Raw genomic sequence first — 19,246 nt, 5'->3', positions numbered from 1 at the left:
TTATTTTTTTTCCAATAAATTGTAATAGACTTGTTGCATACTTAAATGAACACATATTATATCCTTATTTCACATGTTTTCATTATGTTCCAATACTTCATAATATATATATGCATTTCATTTTGTAGTTTAAGATGAAATTATATATTTTTTAAGTATAGGCAGACACTTATTTACGCAAAATATGATAGATTTACTTAAATTCGCCTAATCCGTCTAGACCCTGCCTATCCACCTATGCACTAGGCCCCGGCGAAAGACCGACTAGTGCCTAGCATCTTTTAGAACTTAATATCCAAGGTAATTCACTCAAAATATTCATGGTAATTAATCAGATTTACGGGCTCCAACCAAAACATTCGGAGAAAATCAAAGCTTACTGACCGTCCTTCCTGAGTTGAAAGCTTACTGACTGTCCAACCAAAACATTATAGTATGATGGTGGACACTTTACTAGTTATGGGTGAAATTCAATGAGGAATGTATCATATTGAAAAAAATTTATCAATAAAATTATACTTAAAATTGTCATTCTAATTAATATTTATAAGAAAAACTAATGAAAAATGTTTGAAAACTTTGAGTTTTAATGATAAAGACAAAATAAAGGGTAAAGTGAATAGTACCATAATTGACTTTTTAGTGTAAAAATGTAATTTTTCATTAAAGTGAACAGTATCGTGGGCTTTTCGTTAAAACTCTCATATTCAAAAGGTTTACATTCTAATTCTCTATCTTTTACCATAGTAATGTAGAAAATAAATTTCTTGACCAAATTGTCATTGCATTACACTATCGGATAAATTTGATTTAATCTTGCCATTTTGTATGTGTTTCGTATTACGGTACTCGATACAAGAAGCAGTCACACAACATTTACAAAGAGAAATATTTACATGCACTTTTCAAGATGTCACCATGGCACTTAAAGCTAATAATACAATGTTATGTCAAATTTTCTTATAAAAAAAAAAAAAAAAAAAAAAAAACACCAATGTTGACAGTGCAAATTTTTTTCAAGTTCATACGATTTCTGCTATGTCTGTTAGTAAGGAATTTTGTCAAGTGGAAATGTCGAGATCTGCCGGGGCCATATGTTAAGGCCTATCAACCTGCCGAGTCATGTCGATCATGTGATGATGAGATCTTCCAAGCCGAAAAGGTTTGACTTTGCAGCCCAAATTAAAAGTTACAGCCCAACCCAAATCAGAAAGTGTTAGACCGTCTTTTGGTCAACCTTGGCAACCTCGTGCTGCTTTTAACTGTGTCGTTATCCAGTTAGCTTGAGCTTGTTGAAAACCACCCCAGAAAAAAAGAAAGCTTGAAGTACAAGCCACACGAATCAACTAAGAGAGCTGACATGTACAACGGTACTACAATAATAAAATAATGACTTACAAGAAAAGCTTACACGTCACAAATAAAATAGTACAATAATAGTTTGTACCAACAAAATAAACACTTACTATTTGTTTAAGTTTTTATCGACATTTCTTTGTTTCATTGACACGAAACGCCACGTTACGATGTACTTGTGTTATATAAATTTTTCTCATCAACTAGACCAAGAAGTTGCAAAAGCACATGGAAAATGCAACTTCCAGCACTTTTTTCTTTTTTTCAATGAAGTAGAGAAGACAACACTACAATTATATGTTTTACACGAACACGTTTTATGAGTTTTATGTTCGACGAGAGCAATCACCTATCTAATTGGTTTGGGAGTTATGGTCTAACTGGTCCGACAAGAGCAATCACGTATTAGGAGTTGTAGTCTAATTGATTCAGAATTATGAAAGCCCTTTCAATGCCTTTCTTTCATTTCAAAGTCGATTGAAACATAGTAGTTAAACAAGTAAATGTTGTCACTTAATACTACAATCTAGTAATATTCCTCTTCATTTATAAAATCTTAAATTTGATCATCTTCAAAGACGAATTTGAACTACGTTATTACTAATCCCTTTTTAAAGCCAAGGTTATCACAAACCCGGTGCAACATCTCAAGCGGACTAACATACATCGCTCGTGATGCCTAGACATTCCGAGGGGCGCATGTGAGTCTCTCTCGTCGACAACCAAACCACCACATTTCCAAATAGAAAACAAAACCGGAGAAGTGAAAATTACAGTATTATTTAATCAACGAGGATGATTACCACAGCATTCGATCCAATTCAAAAACATTCGTTCTTCAAATCGAACCAGAAGTCCCACTTCCCTAAAACCTGATAGAAAATAGAAATACACCAACTGCCTAAAACCTCACAACAACTAAGAGGCATCCAAAAAACAAAAGCAAGGCGCGCAGGCATAGGCATCAACCCCTGTAGTTCTCCGGCTATGCTTAGGCCTCAGCAAACCTACAAAATTAGAGCAACAAATCGTATTCAAAACCAATTCCACACTGATTAAAACATTGAAGAAACCAGAACTACTCGTGAAAAATATTGTAATTCAAAAATTACCCAAGCTCGGAGAGCTTCATGTGAGATTCAGCATAGTCAGCAAAGAAAGCATCTTCATCCTGAAAAACAAAAGGACAAATTTAACAATCAGTAATTGCACGTAGGTGATGAATAAGCGCACAGAAGAATAAGTCCTACTGAAGACACGCACCGCAGCATATTTTTCCACAAGAGGGCGGAAAACAGGGTCATTCAGAAGAGCCTTGTCAGTTGGAAGCATTAGAAGACCTTCCTGGTCTCCACTGAGAAGCACCCTACATATTCGAACAGCATTGTACATTATTTGTGTAGCTCAATGCAACTAGACATATTGAGTAAACATAGCAGGGAAACGGAACTTACTTGAAGTAGGAGTTGTCAAAGATAAGGGGGTTGGGAGTCCAAGGTCCTTCAAATCCAGATCGCTCCTTGTGGCACCTTCCCTGCAATAAACCATAATACCATTACACAAGGTAGAAATCAGTACCGTGCATTAACCAAATAACAAATGATTTACAATCAACTACAATAACTTGGCACAATTTTCACAGAAGAAATCAAGAGAATAAGAGTTAACGCACCAGGGTGTGACCACCGGAGAGAGTAACAATATCCTTGTCACTGAGGCCCATGGTCTTGCAGAAGACATCCCTCAAATGGTCAGTACCTACAGCATTTCAACAGTAATTTTTAACTCAGTCTGGACAAAACATCCTCGCCTACAATGCAAGGGAAGCATAAACTAAAACAATGACATAAGATCATGTCAAAACATATATTTACCCTTGGTAGCATCGGGAAGACGGCCCTCTGGTGGTGGCTTGGGGGCATCCTGGCACAACAACAAGATCATCAATACAACTAGTCCGTGCTTGAGTTAAAAACTGATCAACGTCACAAACGAAAGTTACAAAACAAACGCATCAATTTGAAGAAGAAAAAAAATCCGAGACATGCATAAATAATAAAAAAGGAATACATAACGTCTACTGGAAAACCCGAGGCCAATGATTTAATGAGCTCAATTACTGGAAACGAGGACAATCCAGGACTAACCGATTGAATCATGGAGGCGGATTCAAGCAAACATGATTAATCCAACTAAGACGAGAAATTCCTCTCTCTTTTAACGAACCCATTGTAAAAAGATGACTATCAAATGCAATACAACTTTCTACCTCGAACACATTTGAATAGTTGAATGCACCAGAAGCAAAAAGATTAACAAAAATTGCAAGTGACCAGATAAAAACACATCAAAGATCGAAATATCACAAACAATAATTCAAATGCAAAGCAAGATTTGATATATTCAAGGTAATTCACTCAAAATATTCATGGTAATTAATCAAATTTACAAGCTCTAACTAAAACATTCGGAGAAAATCAAAGCTTACTGACCGTCCTTCCTGGGTGGAAAGGGACATCAGGCCCACCAGTAATCTCAACAGCAACAACACCAGCCAGCTACACACAAAATTACAACAAAATTATAAGATCAAATAAATCGCATTAAAAAATAAACCCAGATTAATTTTTTGAAAAACCCAAATTAATTTCCATAAATAAGATTTTGAAAATTGTTTTTGTTTGAATTACCTGGTAGAAGTCAGCGTAGGAGAGGATGGGGAACTGTTGCTTGATGGGCTCCAAGAGCCTGACGGCGATGTCGAGACCATTGTTGGCCCCGTGAGCTTGCTCAGCCGGGCACCTCATAGTTCCGAAGGGCCCCCCGGTCTTCGTCTTGGTGTCGTAAGTTCCAGCTGAATGCCATCTGCACCCCACCACACCCAATCAAATCTCACTCCCACAAAAACAGAGAGAAGGACTTAGAGAGAGAAACAAAAGAGAGACGTACGCGATACGAAGCATGATAGGAGCGCAGTTCTTCTCGGCGATGAGGCCTCTGAGCTTCCTCCTGGCCTTGTCGATGGCCGCCTTGTACTCTTCGCTCACGGTAGGGTAGCACTTCCCCATGGTCAAACGTCCTGCAAAACAGTAAACCACCAGAAAAATATCAGATCGGAATTCCAAACCGGCCGATAATCGATAATCCGACACTCAACCGGCTCGATCTGAGCCGATTTTCCGGCGGATCGACATTCGGACAAAAAACAACAAAAATCGGAATCGGAAAACGGTGCCATTTCGGTCTGCGAGAGAGACTACACCTTCAAAGCTTCTTGTTGGTTGGTGAGTGAACTGTAAACCCTAGCAGCAGCAGCTATGGAGTGGCACGGGGAGAGCACAAGCACTCTGGCTGATATAGGCGGGCCGTGAGGAGGAGAAGGTTCTAGTGCTTTTGTCTCAGCCGTTGGATCTTTTCATGATCTTGCGGCTGGATTTGTCTTGTCAATTTGAACGGTTGAGATTCGTTTGGATGGTTTGACATGCGGTGGCGATTGAGGAGTTGGTGGCTGGTTTGAGGAGATCAGCCAGTCAAGGCCTTGTTATTGGAGGAAATATAAGATTTTCTTGGATGGGCAAAAGATTGGCGGGCCCACCTGAAAAGGGTAATTTCCGACGAAAATGGGGATTTTTGTGTGGAATGACTGGAATGCCCCTTTGTTCGTTGGTCGAAGACGGGAAGCTAACTATGGTTTTGGATTACCTTTTTCTGCCGCCCGTGGTTTTCATTAATTCTCTTACTAAATATTATCAAACGGATCAAATTACCACGTGTAAATTTTTTTCGTTCACATAATTTTTTGGTAAGATTTCTTCCTTTTTTTTCAAAGATACCAAGACCAATCATGCTTAAGAGATTACGCATGTGGTATTTAATAATGGTTCGTTATATGACTTAGTTTAAATCTCATTATATAAAAAACAGGTCCATGGTTTCACATAAGTTTTTTCTTAACTTGGCTTAAAAGGAAGGAATATAGGAACCAAGGAAATCCATCTAATTTAAATGGTATGTAGACAAGCATACAAATATTGAGCCTCTTTTAGAAACCAAAATGATTTAGACCATCTTTGTCAGATGACAATATTAACTGACAGAATAAGAATTTTAAATAAACATAATACGTTCTTAAAGTTATAAAACAATTTTAATTCTTAACACGTTTTATATTACACTGAATTATTCTTCCATTTAATATTGTTATATAGGTAAGAATAATTTTTCTCAAATTTTATTTTTTAAAACTGCTTTATTGTAAAATAATTGCTTTACCAAAAAATTTCGGTACAACAAACAAATTGGATGTCAAAAAGTGCAGGGAAAAGGAGAGGCAATGGAGGAATATATCAATGAAACCATGGAAAATTTCTTCGAAAGAAAACAAAAGAGCCGTGATGAGAGGGGTGCCAAAGCGTTTGCTTCTACATAAGAGCATTTTGGTCATTTGAGGGTTCATAATTTCGGAGAGCGGAAAAAATATTTGTTACCGCAAGTGTGAATGCCCCTGGCTTCGGAAGATTCCATTTACATTTTGATTAAGTCACCCCCTCAACAAAGTGAATAAGTCACCGCCTGTAATGTGATTGGCCAACAGATAAGCGCACATCCCTACGAGTTTTATTCGTTGCAAGCTTTTAAATCTATTGGTTGGCGCTGTTAACCGCGGACCAATAATAAGAAGCCACGTTTGCGTCCGGATGGTTGGGTGACAAACAACCACGTGACAACAATCAGTGCCGCACTAGGCGTTGGGTTGGGTTGGCTTTTTTTTTTTTTTTTTTTTTTTTTTTTCAAACGATATATTTGTTATATTTAAATGGAAATTTTATTTGAACTCATCTAACATTTTTCTATATCCAATTTAGGGCTGGTTTGGTATTGATGTACTTTGAAAAAAAGTTGTTTTTGCTGTATTGTGAGAATAAGCGGCTGTGAACGCAGAGTGTTTGGTAAACTTTTTTGTAAAAGTGCTTTTGGAAAAAAAAAAAAAACAGTATAATAGTGTTTGGTAAACTTTTATGTAAAACAGATGTGACTGTGTAAAATGACCAAAAAAAGTATAATACTAGATGTGCTATTAATTTAATTTTCTTTACAATTTTTAATCCACTATTGCCATTTTTTTATATTTCATTCCAGCATTATCTAGTCATTATTCTTACGATATTTTAATGCACTTTGCCATTTTTTATTCCATTCCATTATCCTCTAGTCTTCTTTTTCAATGATATATCTGCAAGCACTCCATCCAAATCCTCTCTCTCTATCTCTGAAAAGCTCAAATCACCTTCTTCTTTTCTTTTCTTTTTTTGTGAGAAAACCCATATCAAAATTCTTCATTTTCGCCGTCATTGGGGTACCCCGGTCCCGATCGACTGAAACCGGCGCAATGCAGCACAGCGGGTTCATCTTCAACCCCAATCAGACCATCCAATCAGACAAAAAGCGAATTCAATCGTTGAAATCCAAATCCCTTCTAGCGCCAATCAAACAGCTCCGATTTATACAAAAGCAAGACCCTATCCAAAGCCAAAACGAACCTTAAAGACTTGGAGTTTCTGGTTCTAGAGAGAGAAAGAAGAGGGAGATAGAGACTCATGAAGAGCTCTGCGCAGCAAGAATGAGAAATGGAGGAGGGTATTTCTGAGATTGTGAAAGTTTCATTAATTAATTACAGCAAAAATTGAAAACAAGTCGAGTACCTGGTACCTGGAAGGCAACGGCAGTGTGGTGTTGAGACCGACAGAGAGAAAGGAAAAGGAGGAGGAGGAAGAGGTGCAGCGGCAGGAGGGAAGAGGGACGTGCGGAGTGTTTTGCGAGAGAGAAAGAGAGAGTGCAGAGTGTAGGAATCAGGAGAAGGAGAAAGGAGAAATGAGGGAGCAGTATTGGCAAATTGAAAAAATTCATTAACTTGGTATTGTAGCTCTATGTTTTGGATAATAAGCGGCTTCTTGAAGTTGCAAAATGCAACTTCCACTTTTTGGCTTTTTTTCATGTGAAACTTTGAAATAAAGCTGTTTTGGGATGTTTACCAAACACCAAAAACCCTACCAGCTTTTTTTCATCCTAGCTTTTTTTTTAAATCACCTCAATCCCAAACTGCACCTTACTCTCTTCACCCATATTTTTTTTTAATTAAAGAATTAATATCTCTTTAAACCCAAAATTATTACCTAAACTACCTTCTCAAACCCAGTTCAAAATGTAAAGTTCTCTTTACACCCATTCCCTTTATAAAATAACATCTCTAATTGAATGTTTTTTTTCTTCAAATAGGCGTCCTTTGCCCCTATATAATTGCATATGACTAGCATTTCCATGGCTTTTTTTTTTTGCTACCAAACCCATCCATAAACTTGGGATCCAAGAGATCCTTCCATAGATTTGAATTTGCCAGAGAATGCAATGCAAGCTCTAGTTCAGTCCATCACTTTGCCAGAAAAACATTTGACCTTGATGCTTTGGATTTGGATGGAGACTTGCCACCCACTAGTGAGTGGTCAAGATTTATGAGGTTGGGCAGTCATTATTTGCACCAAGAATCAAGTTATATGTCTTTGCATTACTAATCAAAAGTCCTTGCAATGGTGTTTTGGGGGTAGATAGACGACAGAGAAAAACAAATACAATATAATATAATAAGTATGAAATTTAATCCAAAGAAGAAGCAAACAAACAAAATATTCATAAATCGAGTCATACCTTTGTTGGAGGATTCAAAACTTCAAAATCATTATCCATCAATAAAAAAAGCTTGTTTGTTCTCTATCAGAACTATTAAGGTTTTAGCCAGAATGGATGTAGGATAAACAAAGGGTGATGCTAGGGTTTAATTATAGTGTCTGGGTTTATTGAGAAATTTGAGTTTTATTATTAATTTCATTTTGTACTTAATAGTAATTATGCAATAGGGTAAAATAGAGAATTAACATTTAAAATTTAAGTTGGGTGTAGAATAAGGTTACATGGGTTTAAATTAAATTTCTCTATTTAAATGTTAGATTAGAGAGTCGGTAGGGTTCAAACTCACGCCATAATGATCACGAGTTCGTTGACATGATCAATTTGAGATTGTTGTGATTTTTTTTTTTTAAAATTTTTCTTTTGTTGTGCTTTGAAAATTATAGATTGTAAAATAAAATAGTTGAATGTTTAATAAGCTATATTTTAAAATTGATGGGTATGAAAATTAGTATAAAAGTGTTTGCTAATTTTGATTAAGCTTTTGAAACTTTTGATTAAGGTGCTTTGACTTGAGCAACTTCAGTTTAATTTAATTTAATTTGCATGTCAATGTCAAATATATATATATATATATATATTAAGATCTAGTGACTTTGTCACAGCAGTCCACCTTTTAGAAGCCAGAAAGCATCACAGAGGCAATTCAGCATGTTCGCGATCATCAACGTGTCACTAGCGTCAAGAATCTAACACATAACGTGTGGAATATAGACTTGAAATTCGTCTCCTAATACTAGGTCACCTCATAACAAAAAAACATTTGCTCTTATGTATCACAAAATAAATTCATGGGCAATGATGTAATTTCATACAAATCAAATTTTGTTTTTTCTCCCTTACCCATATATCATCATAGCATATATGTCACATCCCGGCCCGGGACGGATCACTTCTCGGGCCCGCTCCACTACCGTAGCACAATATTGTCCGCTTTGGGCTTACCATTCCCTCACAGTTTTGTTTTTGGGAACTCACGAGCAACTTCCCGGTGGTCATCCATCATGGGATTGCTCTAGTCCCCTTCTCGCTTAACTTCGGAGTTCTTACGAAACCCAAAGCCAGTGAGCTCCCAAAAAATCTCGTGCTAGGTAGGTATGAGAATATACATATAAGGATCACTCCCCTGGATGATGTGGGATGTCACAATATATTTAATTTAAAAATATAAATATAAATCTCTCCACTCCTATGTTTTCTCCCATTCACTCCTCTCTTTTACATCTCTCTCCAACTTCTCTCTCCCATGTATTTTCCCAAAAAACAAAACATTGCTAACACATACAGTGTGTGGGTCTGGGCTAGTTTTGAATAGAAAACTCAGGCATCTATACCAAAATGCATTGGTAGAGTTTAAAAAATTGAAGCAGAAAGAATCATTGTGCAAATGACAGCTGAACCTCATCAACTTTGCCTTTTTTTATACTTTTTTTATTACGTACTTTTAGGTGGTGATATGTACCCCCAAATTTATGCATTAAATACATTCCACAACATATAAAATATTGGATTATTATTACTTTACTACCCTTAAGTTTCGTCAAAAGCATACTTTATTACACTCAACTTTTTTTTTTTGTCACACTTTCATACCTAAAGTTTGATTTTTCTACCACTTTGATACTTCCGTTAGCCTAGTCATTAACTTTTCTATTAAATGATAACATGGCAGGTTTTTGCTCCACTAATTCTTACTTACTACTCTCAATTATCTTGAAATTCGCACTTCGCTACACTAGTTTTTTTTCGTCTCACTTTCATAACTAAAATTACATTTTGCACCTAAATTCGATATGAGCAAGTCAAGTATTGAGTGCGAAGAGGCCGAGGAGGAACATAATTCTTTGAACGAAGACAAACAGGAGCATTAGTAGAATCATGTTCCAACCAAAGACAATATAAACCCTATTGATAAAGCCAATTCTAGGTCAATAATTCCGTGAAAAAAGAGTTGTGATGACCAATACTTTGACAGAAACCACCACGAAATGACCCATGACAATCTCTTAAAACTTTTCCACAAGCAGCAGGATTAGGATTTTCTTTAGCCAAACCATTAGTATTAAACTTAATCGTAGGAAACCAAGAAGGAGAACAAAGCACATGACAAATAATTAGGGTCTCCCTTGAATACCCAAAAAAGAGATAGTACGAAGATCCAAATCGTGTGAGTTTCCAAGAATAACCTTGCCAGCATAAAGAATCCCAAAAGCAATAGACATGCAAAGGCGATGAAAAGAGGTTGGCTGAAATTCAAAGATAGACTTATTGTGTGCCGTCCAAATAGTATAAACGGTAAATAGACCCAAAAAAATTCAAGATTGTGCAATTGACGAGAAAAAGGCTTACTTACAAAAGCGTCCCAAAACATTCAAAAGGAATCAGAAGAGAGCAAACAAGTATCAAATTGACAAGTCAACCATATCCAAATTTTCTTAGATACCGAACACTAGTTTAAAAGATGAGCAATAGATTCCTCAAAAGCACAACATAAACGACAAGTGAATGCCAAAGAAAATCCTCGTCGTTGAAGTGCTACCTCATTGGAATTTTATCATGAGCCACCAAATCAAAATAAATAGTTGTGGGGATATAAAATGCTGCCAAATAACCATTGCCCAACCATAAACATTATGTTTTAGCAAAGAAGCTTGTAACCTGAAGCAAAAGAAAACTGCACTAAAAAGAGGGCTTCTAAATTAGCTTGTTATCCTTCACAACCAATGACAGAAGAAGATGTAATACCTTAAGGAAAAAGTTCACTAAAACATTTGGCAAAGTCCAACGTTAAGCTTGAATGACATTTGAAACTCAAGAAAGTACCACAGGAGACTAGTCGAAGATAACGAAGGATAAATAATGGGTTCATCTAATTATTTATCAAACCAAAAAGCAACTAATCTTCCATCCCAAATAATCCAATGACTATACTATTCAAAAAAGGAATAACATGCTTCAAACCATGCCACATTGAGGAAAACAAGTACACTTCTTATTTTTTGTAAGATGCAAGAGAAACTGCTGATGAGCAAAAGAGCTCATAAAAATTCGTATCATAGACAGTTCGGAAAGATAAACGGTTCAGATCGTTAAATATATTATAGAGTTGGCTCTACAAAGACATGTGTCAAAAGTTTTGTGAAAACAAAAAAAAAAAGGATCCGCCCCTAATTATCTAAACCCGATGTGCTACAATTCTTCACATTCTGAAGAGTAGTCCCATATCAAAAATTGAAGCAACCTTACAAAGGCATATAAGGAGTTGGCTCACTTATTCTACTACCCATTTCTTAACATCCTTAGTGTTACCATCTTGTCATTAGAAATGTGAGGTATAATCAAAAGCTATCTAATTGTGTATTCTTCAATCTAGTGCATATAGGGATGTATCATATATGCATTCATTTTTCTCTCTTCTTTGCTTTTAGTTTTAGCTTGAAAAAAACTCAATAGTAAGTACGTAATTGACTGTTGAGGCTTATAACAAGAAGACGTACAAAAATATAAAGAAAACCAATCTGCAGCTAAAGATCTTATAGATGAGCAAAAAGCAAGCCATTCTAGGACCTCGGCGAGACTCATACCCTAATTGTTTCCTTCGCTAAGGAGGATAATCCAATGTGGGCAACTGAGCTGTGGCCCTTTCTAGTTCAAGCTTCTCGTAACCAGTTGAATGAAATGGAAGCAAATTTGCCACTATAGTTCGATCGTGGGAATGGCATCAAGTCATAGTAATTTACCAAGATAGAGATTCTTCAGCCAATGAAGTTTTAATTTATCTCTCTGATGCCTTGAGACAAGTTGGTGCAGACGTTAGCCACCTTGTAGCTCCCCTTCTTTTGTTTCATCTTCATTAATCGACGAGGTTGAGAACATTCGAAATGACCAATGTAAAGTCTTCGTTGTGCATTTGTCTGCCCATTGGCGGTGCAATTATTCGATCGAAAAGGCAAAAGAAATGAAGATAATGGAAAAGGATTATTTATGGATCACCACTGATCCTATTACAAGCCTTGTCCAATCATTTAATGCCTCCACGGTTTTCTCAATGCCAGGGATCATCGGAGTCAAGAGCTACTTCCCCGAAAGCGGGAACCAGTTTATTTTGATCATAGGTTTCGAAGAAGGTTTAGCTCAGAAAATCCTGAAGATGGTAACATTGAGCTTGAAATGTTTGCAGCACAGGCTTATGAGGCTGCAAGGCAAGTGGCTCTAGCTGTGACAGAAATCACCAAATGAAGGAAATTGTTGGCAAAACTTTTGCGCAGCAATTTTCATGGCATAAGTTGGGTTGAGATGAATCCACATGGGAGGAGACAGGAGAGACATTTCATTAGTTTTATGGCATGAGCTTATAAGTAAGTTGAGCTACTCCTCGTATAGCTAATTGGTTTTATGGTGAAATCCCAACTTTCTTTCTGGTACCCGAGCAGGTTGTCCCTATGAAGCAAAAAGACCAAACGCGGTCCATGTTACCCTGATGTGTTGTTCATGCATATGTTAGGCTTGAAAGTTCGCTACATGTGAGGGAGCGTGTTGAGAATGAATCCCACATTGATGATAGAAGAGACCTTCCATGAACTTATAAATAAATTGAACTACTCCCCATATAACCAATTAATTTTATGGTGAAACTGCAACTTTCTTCAAGTACAAGAATCAAGTTCACGACCAAAAATTAGCTCCACAATATGTTTTCAAATAAGCAATGTTAATGGAAAGAGTTACATAGAAGTTGGAAAAACTTTGGAATTGCATGTAAGATATTGACTTTGTAGCTAGTCACTTCAATTGATTAACAAGTCCAAATTGCATGCCATTAATATTTCATGCATGTTTAATTTCATGGAATAATTAAGATCAATCAAACTTGACTTGCAGAAATTTGCCGCTGTGGTGGGTAATGTAGCAACAGTGTCCAGGAGATATGAGTATGCAGAATCCACGCACCCCTATACACAATCGGGATTGGTAATGATAGTTCCAATCAGATCCAAAACATGAAGCAAAGTTGTAGTATCCCACATCGCCCGTGAGGGCTTGGTCTTTGGGCCTTATATATCCATTGCCAACCTTAAGTTTCAATGAGGCCTTTTGTGGACTCCCTGAGGGGAGGGCAGGCGCTGGCTACGGCTGAGTACCGGTCCACAGAAACAAAACCGTGCGGTAGCTCTGTCTTCGGGCAGGGAATGCCAAAGCGGACAATATCACTGGAGCTTGAGGGTTGGGATGTGACAATTTGGTATCAGAGCCAGACTCACGGTCGTGGTGTGCCGACGAGGACGTCGGGCTCCCTAAGGGGGGTGGATTGTAGTATCCCACATCGCCCGTGAGGGCTTGGTCTTTGGGCCTTATATATCCATTGCCAACCTTAAGTTTCAATGAGGCCTTTTGTGGACTCCCTGAGGGGAGGGCAGGCGCTGGCTACGGCTGAGTACCGGTCCACAGAAACAAAACCGTGCGGTAGCTCTGTCTTCGGGCAGGGAATGCCAAAGCGGACAATATCACTGGAGCTTGAGGGTTGGGATGTGACAAAAGTGGCACCGATTCCATTTGATTTGTTCAATCTGATAGCTATAAATAAATAGTGGTGTGTAAGAAATTGAAAATAGAAGAAATGACAAGTGGTTTTCGCACCGATTCCATTTGATTTGTTCAATCCGATTCCATGCATCTCACAAGTAATGGCTTGAAAAAAAATTGAAATGGAAGAAAGACTTGAACAAAACGGAAACGCGAAGAAGCTGCCACGGTGATGATTTGCAATAACAGAAGTGTGTTCGCCGTGGGGAGGATGAGGAGAAGATGATGAAAATAATAAAGCAAGCCATGTATTGGTTTTAAACTGTTTACTAGCAGAGGGATGGTTATGCCTACACACTGCTCCTTATGCTTATGGAATTAATTTACTTCGGTTGGCTTTGGCCATTTCCTGCTGTACAATCTCATCGCCTGAGGTGAACAGTGCATATGATATGGCCTCGACACATTATTCTTATTCTCTACGTTCAGCAAGACCATGTATTCAAATTGTTTGTCGTGGAGAGATGGATACTAGAAACTTGGAACTCATGCCAACAACATCTTGATGTCAAATCTCTCTTGCTGCGAGTGAAGTTGGTGCTATGATGCTATTGCACACAAAATTTCCCTTTCGAGCTCATGCCGTAGCAGTTGAAACTGCCCTGTCTGTTTCTAAAACTCAGGACTCATGCCGTTGCAGTTGAGACTTGAGAGAGGTCGTTCAATCTTCAAAGCATAAAATGTCGAAATTGTCTTCAGAACAAAATGTCGGACATGTCTTTAGAACAAAATGTCGAACATTTACCTTGACCGGTTTAACCTGTATTCATTGTATTTGCTTAAGAGTTTGCAATTTAGTACCTGGTTGGATAAATTATTTATGGATTTCCAATAACTTAAAAATACAAATTAGACCTTATTTTCTACAACACCATCATCCCAAATGAAATTACTCTCTATTTGTTCTGTTAACCTTCATTTAAAATGCCCCTTATGTCCTTACATTTTGAAGGTTCACAATTATTATTATTTTTTCCTGAACAAACGATATTATCTACACTAAGGAGAGGGGGTGTGCTTAACCTCATAATGAACTCACAATAATGTGGTTCAAATTCACCTTTTGTTATAATTGAACCTAAGACCTTTCACTTACAAGTGAAAATGAGTATCACTAGACTGTAATATTAAGTGACAATGTTCACAATTATGAAAAGAACGATAGGTAATTTGGCGTAGGTCGGTGCTCATTTCTTTTTATAACATGGGTCCGCAAAAAGGTTTACATACCACGTGCTGAATTTTCTTTGGTCTAATGGTTAGCAAGGGCTGCATGCTTGATGTTTATAGCTATAACATACTGATAAATGGCCATTGCAGGCCAAAAAGGGCAGATGAGGCCCAAATGCTTGTTAAGGAGATGTGTGATATGGAAGTTGTTCCAGATATAGTTACTTATAACACTCTTATGGATGACTTTTGCAAGATGGGGAGAATACAAGATGCTCAGAACTTATTTCCTCAAATGCAAGCTTGTGGGCAACTTCCAAATGTTCAAACTTATAATATTTTAATGGATGGCCTTTGTAAAAACCAAGAACTCCCGATGGCATTGAAACTGTTTCAAGAGATGGTAGATAACAAGTTGGATCCAAATATGGTGAGTTACAATATTCTCATTGAAGGCTTGTTCATCGGTGGGAAAGTTGAATATGCAAGGGATATCTTCAGTGGTTTATCATCAAAAGGACTTCTACCCAATGTCAGGACTTACAATATAATGATCAGTGGATTTTGTAGTAGCGGGCTAACAACCGAAGCGGAAATGTTGCTTCAAGAAATGAAAGACAAAGGCTGTTCTCCAGATGGTTGCATCTATAACACCATTATCCGAGGGTTTTTACAACAACAATGAGACGTCAATGGCGATGGGACTTATTCAACAAATGGTGGAGATGGACTTCTCTGCGAATGCTTCTACCGCAAAATTGATAATTGATTTACTCTCTAAGGATAAAGTAGATCCAGCTTTGTTGCCATTGATAAGAAAAGAATTATGAAATCAATTTGCATCCGTGAGAATGAACTTTGGATGCTTTATATACCTTACAATTTCTCGAAGCATCTGCTGGTTTCGCACTTTACTGGAATGCTTTATTGTTCGCCAAAAGCATAATTTGCTTCGTCATCCTTGACTGCTTAGTCGATTGTGTGTCGTTGTATGCCCATTTTCCTGCATTTATGTTTTTACTATAGCATTGGTAAGAAAGATTGTCAGTTGTATTTATCAAATGGAACTGACATTACATGAACTTGCATACTTGAATGCGACATGCTGATTGAGATTTTCGTCAAATATGTCTGCTGTTAGGCTGACTTATTGATAAGCCTGTTAGCTGGGTCCTTTGGTTATATGTATGAAGGGAAAAGTTTGACCACACCGACGATTTTGCACAATGTACGTATAAGGACTGTGAATTTTAAAACATACATTTCGGCAGAGAAATAGAATGCTGGATTCTGGCATTACACGGAGGTTAGATCACGATGATCATCAGTCCTGCTCAATTGCTTTTCACAGGAGCAGAACTTTGAATTTCAAATTCAATTTTTTTTTTGACAATGTAACTTTCAACCTGCAGCTTATTGACGCTCCGGTTAGAAGATGCGATGATAGGACAGAGGTTCAGGGCTGAAGGGGTAGAGGAAGACCAAGGAAAACTTTGGAAGAGACTCTAAGAAAAGACTTGGAGTACTTGGATTTAACGGAGGACATGACACATAATCGAGCGCAATGGTGTTTTAGGAATCATATAACCGACCCTACTTAATGAGAAAAGGCTTTGTTGTTGTAACTTTCAACTTGCAGCTTCTTTAAGTTACCGCTTTACTTATGTAAGTTCAAAGCTCTGTGTTCAAGCTTTGTTTTCATTTTCGACACATTTTTTTCGTATCCCTTCCACCATTCTTGCTCCATGCTTCTTCACTCATCCTCCCTCCCAAATAATTCCCTTTGTTTTAATTTCCCTCAGGTTTTGTTGATGAAATGCATCATCACCAGTAGTGCAGTTTAATGGCATGGCAAACACTTGCATAATTTATTGGGTAGCTTTATGTACATGCCAGTTTTAGGTTTTGTTTGAGATTGTTTCTTCATAAACGCTTATGCAAGAAGTTTTTATGTCATAGACAAGTTAAAAATTTTACTAAAAAATTTAAGCGTTCCTTCACAAATGCTTATTTAAAAAGTGTGTTAGTGATCCATAAGAACTTTTAATTTTTTTTACCAAATGTAGTAAAAAACGCTTTTAATTATAAAAAACACACTTTTAACCCATTTAGAAACAGTTTTTATATCTGGAAAAATGTGTGAATCATGCTATATTCTCGCACTTTAGGTCATGTAATGTGATATAGGGTTGGTTTTTACTTTTGTTGATCCATTTTCTGGCATCGACAATGCATAAATATTATATATATATATCTGAAAATATGACTTTAGCCTCTGAAACTCAAGTTTCTTTACATAAAATCCGACATAGTCTTTGTATCTGAATAAAACCCAATGACTAGGCTCCACATAAGTAAATTCATTAATTTTGTTTGCCTTTACACATTTTGCATTTTTCAGATGCCTAAAATACCCCTAATTACCGTTTTGATGTAGACATTTAATTCTATGCAGATTTGAAGGGAGAAATTAATAAAAAGAAATGTATTAATGTTTAAAATCATTGCATTAATATATCAAAACAAATTGTATGTTGAGGCAAAAAAGAACTGATAATGTTATACTTTCCTTGAGAGTTTGTAATTGTTTTTTAAATTTGCATAAAATTAGACAATTTTAATTGAATCTTGTCATTTTCTTACCAAATGAAAATTTGAAAGAGCACTATAAAATAATTTACCTATATTTAAAAAATATAGGTAAATTATTTGGACATGTGTATTAGTAATAAATTTGCCTTGTATATGTAATGATACATGCAAAATAATTTACTCTAGGGTATCGTCTTGGATTATTGTATGTCGTCTTCTTGACATTAATAAAGTCACTATCGTTTCAACTCAAAAAAAAAAAAAAAATACTTATAGAATAAAAAATGTTATTTGATCATATAGGTAAATTTTTGCACACATATATATTAGTAGTAAAATATGCCCAATATATATAATAATGCATGAAAATAATTCACCAACAAATAAAGAAAATTTGATTAAAAATTAATATATCTACTACTTTTTGTTTATGAATTTCAATTTCTTTTTTTATATTACAAACATAATGTACCTACAATATAATTTACCTATTGTTTAATCTTATAAGAAAATAATGTATCTACTATTTTATTTTATTTATTTATTTATTTATTTATTTATTTTTTGTTTAATATGTACTGTTTTATTTTAATGGAGATAATTTGTCTTGGTTTAATTTTTACGAAATTATTTAGGCACTGTTTAACTTTCCCAAAATAATGGAACTCCTATTTTAATTTACCTACAAAATAAATACTATTTGATTCAAAATTAATTTACTTATATTTTACATATAAATATAGATAAATTATTTTTAACAAGCATATATGATAACAAACAAAAAATGCCTAATGTATGTAATAATCTAGGTAAAATAATTTACCTACAACATAAAAGAATATTAATTCATTTTTTGTTGTTTTATAAAACAATATTATTATTTGATGCAAAATAACTGATTGTACAAAGGATTTTTCTTTCCAAACGAAAAATGTGCCCATAAATTGTCTATGAACATGGCTAAATATATATATATATATATATATATATTCCTAATATTTATCATACAAGAAAGGTAAAATTTCCACATGGGGTTAATTGCTAATCATAATTAGGGTGGGTAATAATATTTATTGACATAACTAGAGTTTTGTGGCATAAGTTGTAAATATGTGATACTAATTGGTTACATATTTATCTACATGGTACTCTATTTTTTGTGGCATAAATTGTAAAGAACCCTTATATATATATTATTTTTTGAGCAAGAAATGCAGACATATTAAAAAACAAAAAAACTAGAGTTATCCTACGAAACAGATGAAATGAGTGGAGATTCGAAGATACATTAAAAAAGCAACACAACCATTTGTGTTTCATCGTTTGGAGAAGGAAATCCACAAATTTAGGATCCTGGGAGAACAACAAAAAAGTCAGAACATCAGAACATGTATTTGGTATGGCAATTAATGCCATGTTTTTGTAAGGGAAGCTTTGGTGTGACTGCTCATCCATTCCTAATGAGTGCATATTTGCTCTCCACTATTTAATGTGATGTATGCTCACCATCCTATTTATCATCATTAGATGAGTTTGAATGTTGATATTTGTGCTTTTCCACTACACGAATTTCGAAATTCAAACTCATCGGTGATAAATATAGCGGTGAACATACACCACACTAAATGATAGTGAGTAAAAATGCTCACATTCCTAATTCTTTCACAACTTTTGCTGACTCACTCGTCTGCTGGCATTTTCGTCCAGTCGTTTTATATTAGTTTAAAATAAAAATTATTTTTAAAAGGAGGTTGGTTCAAAGAATGTACATAATCATATAACATTGTTACGTATATTTCATATT

At 35.9% G+C, this 19,246-nt stretch overlaps 2 protein-coding genes across 2 annotated transcripts; one reads left to right on the top strand and one right to left on the bottom strand.

The window, feature by feature from the left end:
• Positions 1-2,117: 2,117 nt before the first annotated feature.
• On the bottom strand, positions 2,118-4,758 carry LOC137715894 (L-ascorbate peroxidase, cytosolic-like). Its single transcript, XM_068455256.1, has 10 exons — positions 4,619-4,758; positions 4,306-4,435; positions 4,047-4,221; positions 3,849-3,914; positions 3,231-3,279; positions 3,029-3,114; positions 2,811-2,890; positions 2,620-2,722; positions 2,469-2,527; positions 2,118-2,363 (listed from the first exon to the last, which is right to left on the bottom strand). Exons 2-10 carry the CDS (start codon positions 4,422-4,424, stop codon positions 2,348-2,350), a joined length of 753 nt encoding a protein of 250 aa, XP_068311357.1. The 5' UTR covers positions 4,425-4,435; positions 4,619-4,758; the 3' UTR covers positions 2,118-2,347.
• A 7,220-nt stretch (positions 4,759-11,978) lies between these two features.
• On the top strand, positions 11,979-15,535 carry LOC137714291 (putative pentatricopeptide repeat-containing protein At1g12700, mitochondrial). The gene is made up of 3 exons (XM_068453534.1): positions 11,979-12,046; positions 12,153-12,299; positions 15,001-15,535. Exons 1-3 carry the CDS (start codon positions 11,979-11,981, stop codon positions 15,533-15,535), a joined length of 750 nt encoding a protein of 249 aa, XP_068309635.1.
• Positions 15,536-19,246: the final 3,711 nt, after the last annotated feature.

Source organism: Pyrus communis, chromosome 14, assembly GCF_963583255.1.
Source record: "Pyrus communis chromosome 14, drPyrComm1.1, whole genome shotgun sequence".
Lineage (NCBI taxonomy): Eukaryota > Viridiplantae > Streptophyta > Magnoliopsida > Rosales > Rosaceae > Pyrus > Pyrus communis.
This window is presented reverse-complemented; position numbering and strand designations above follow the sequence as displayed.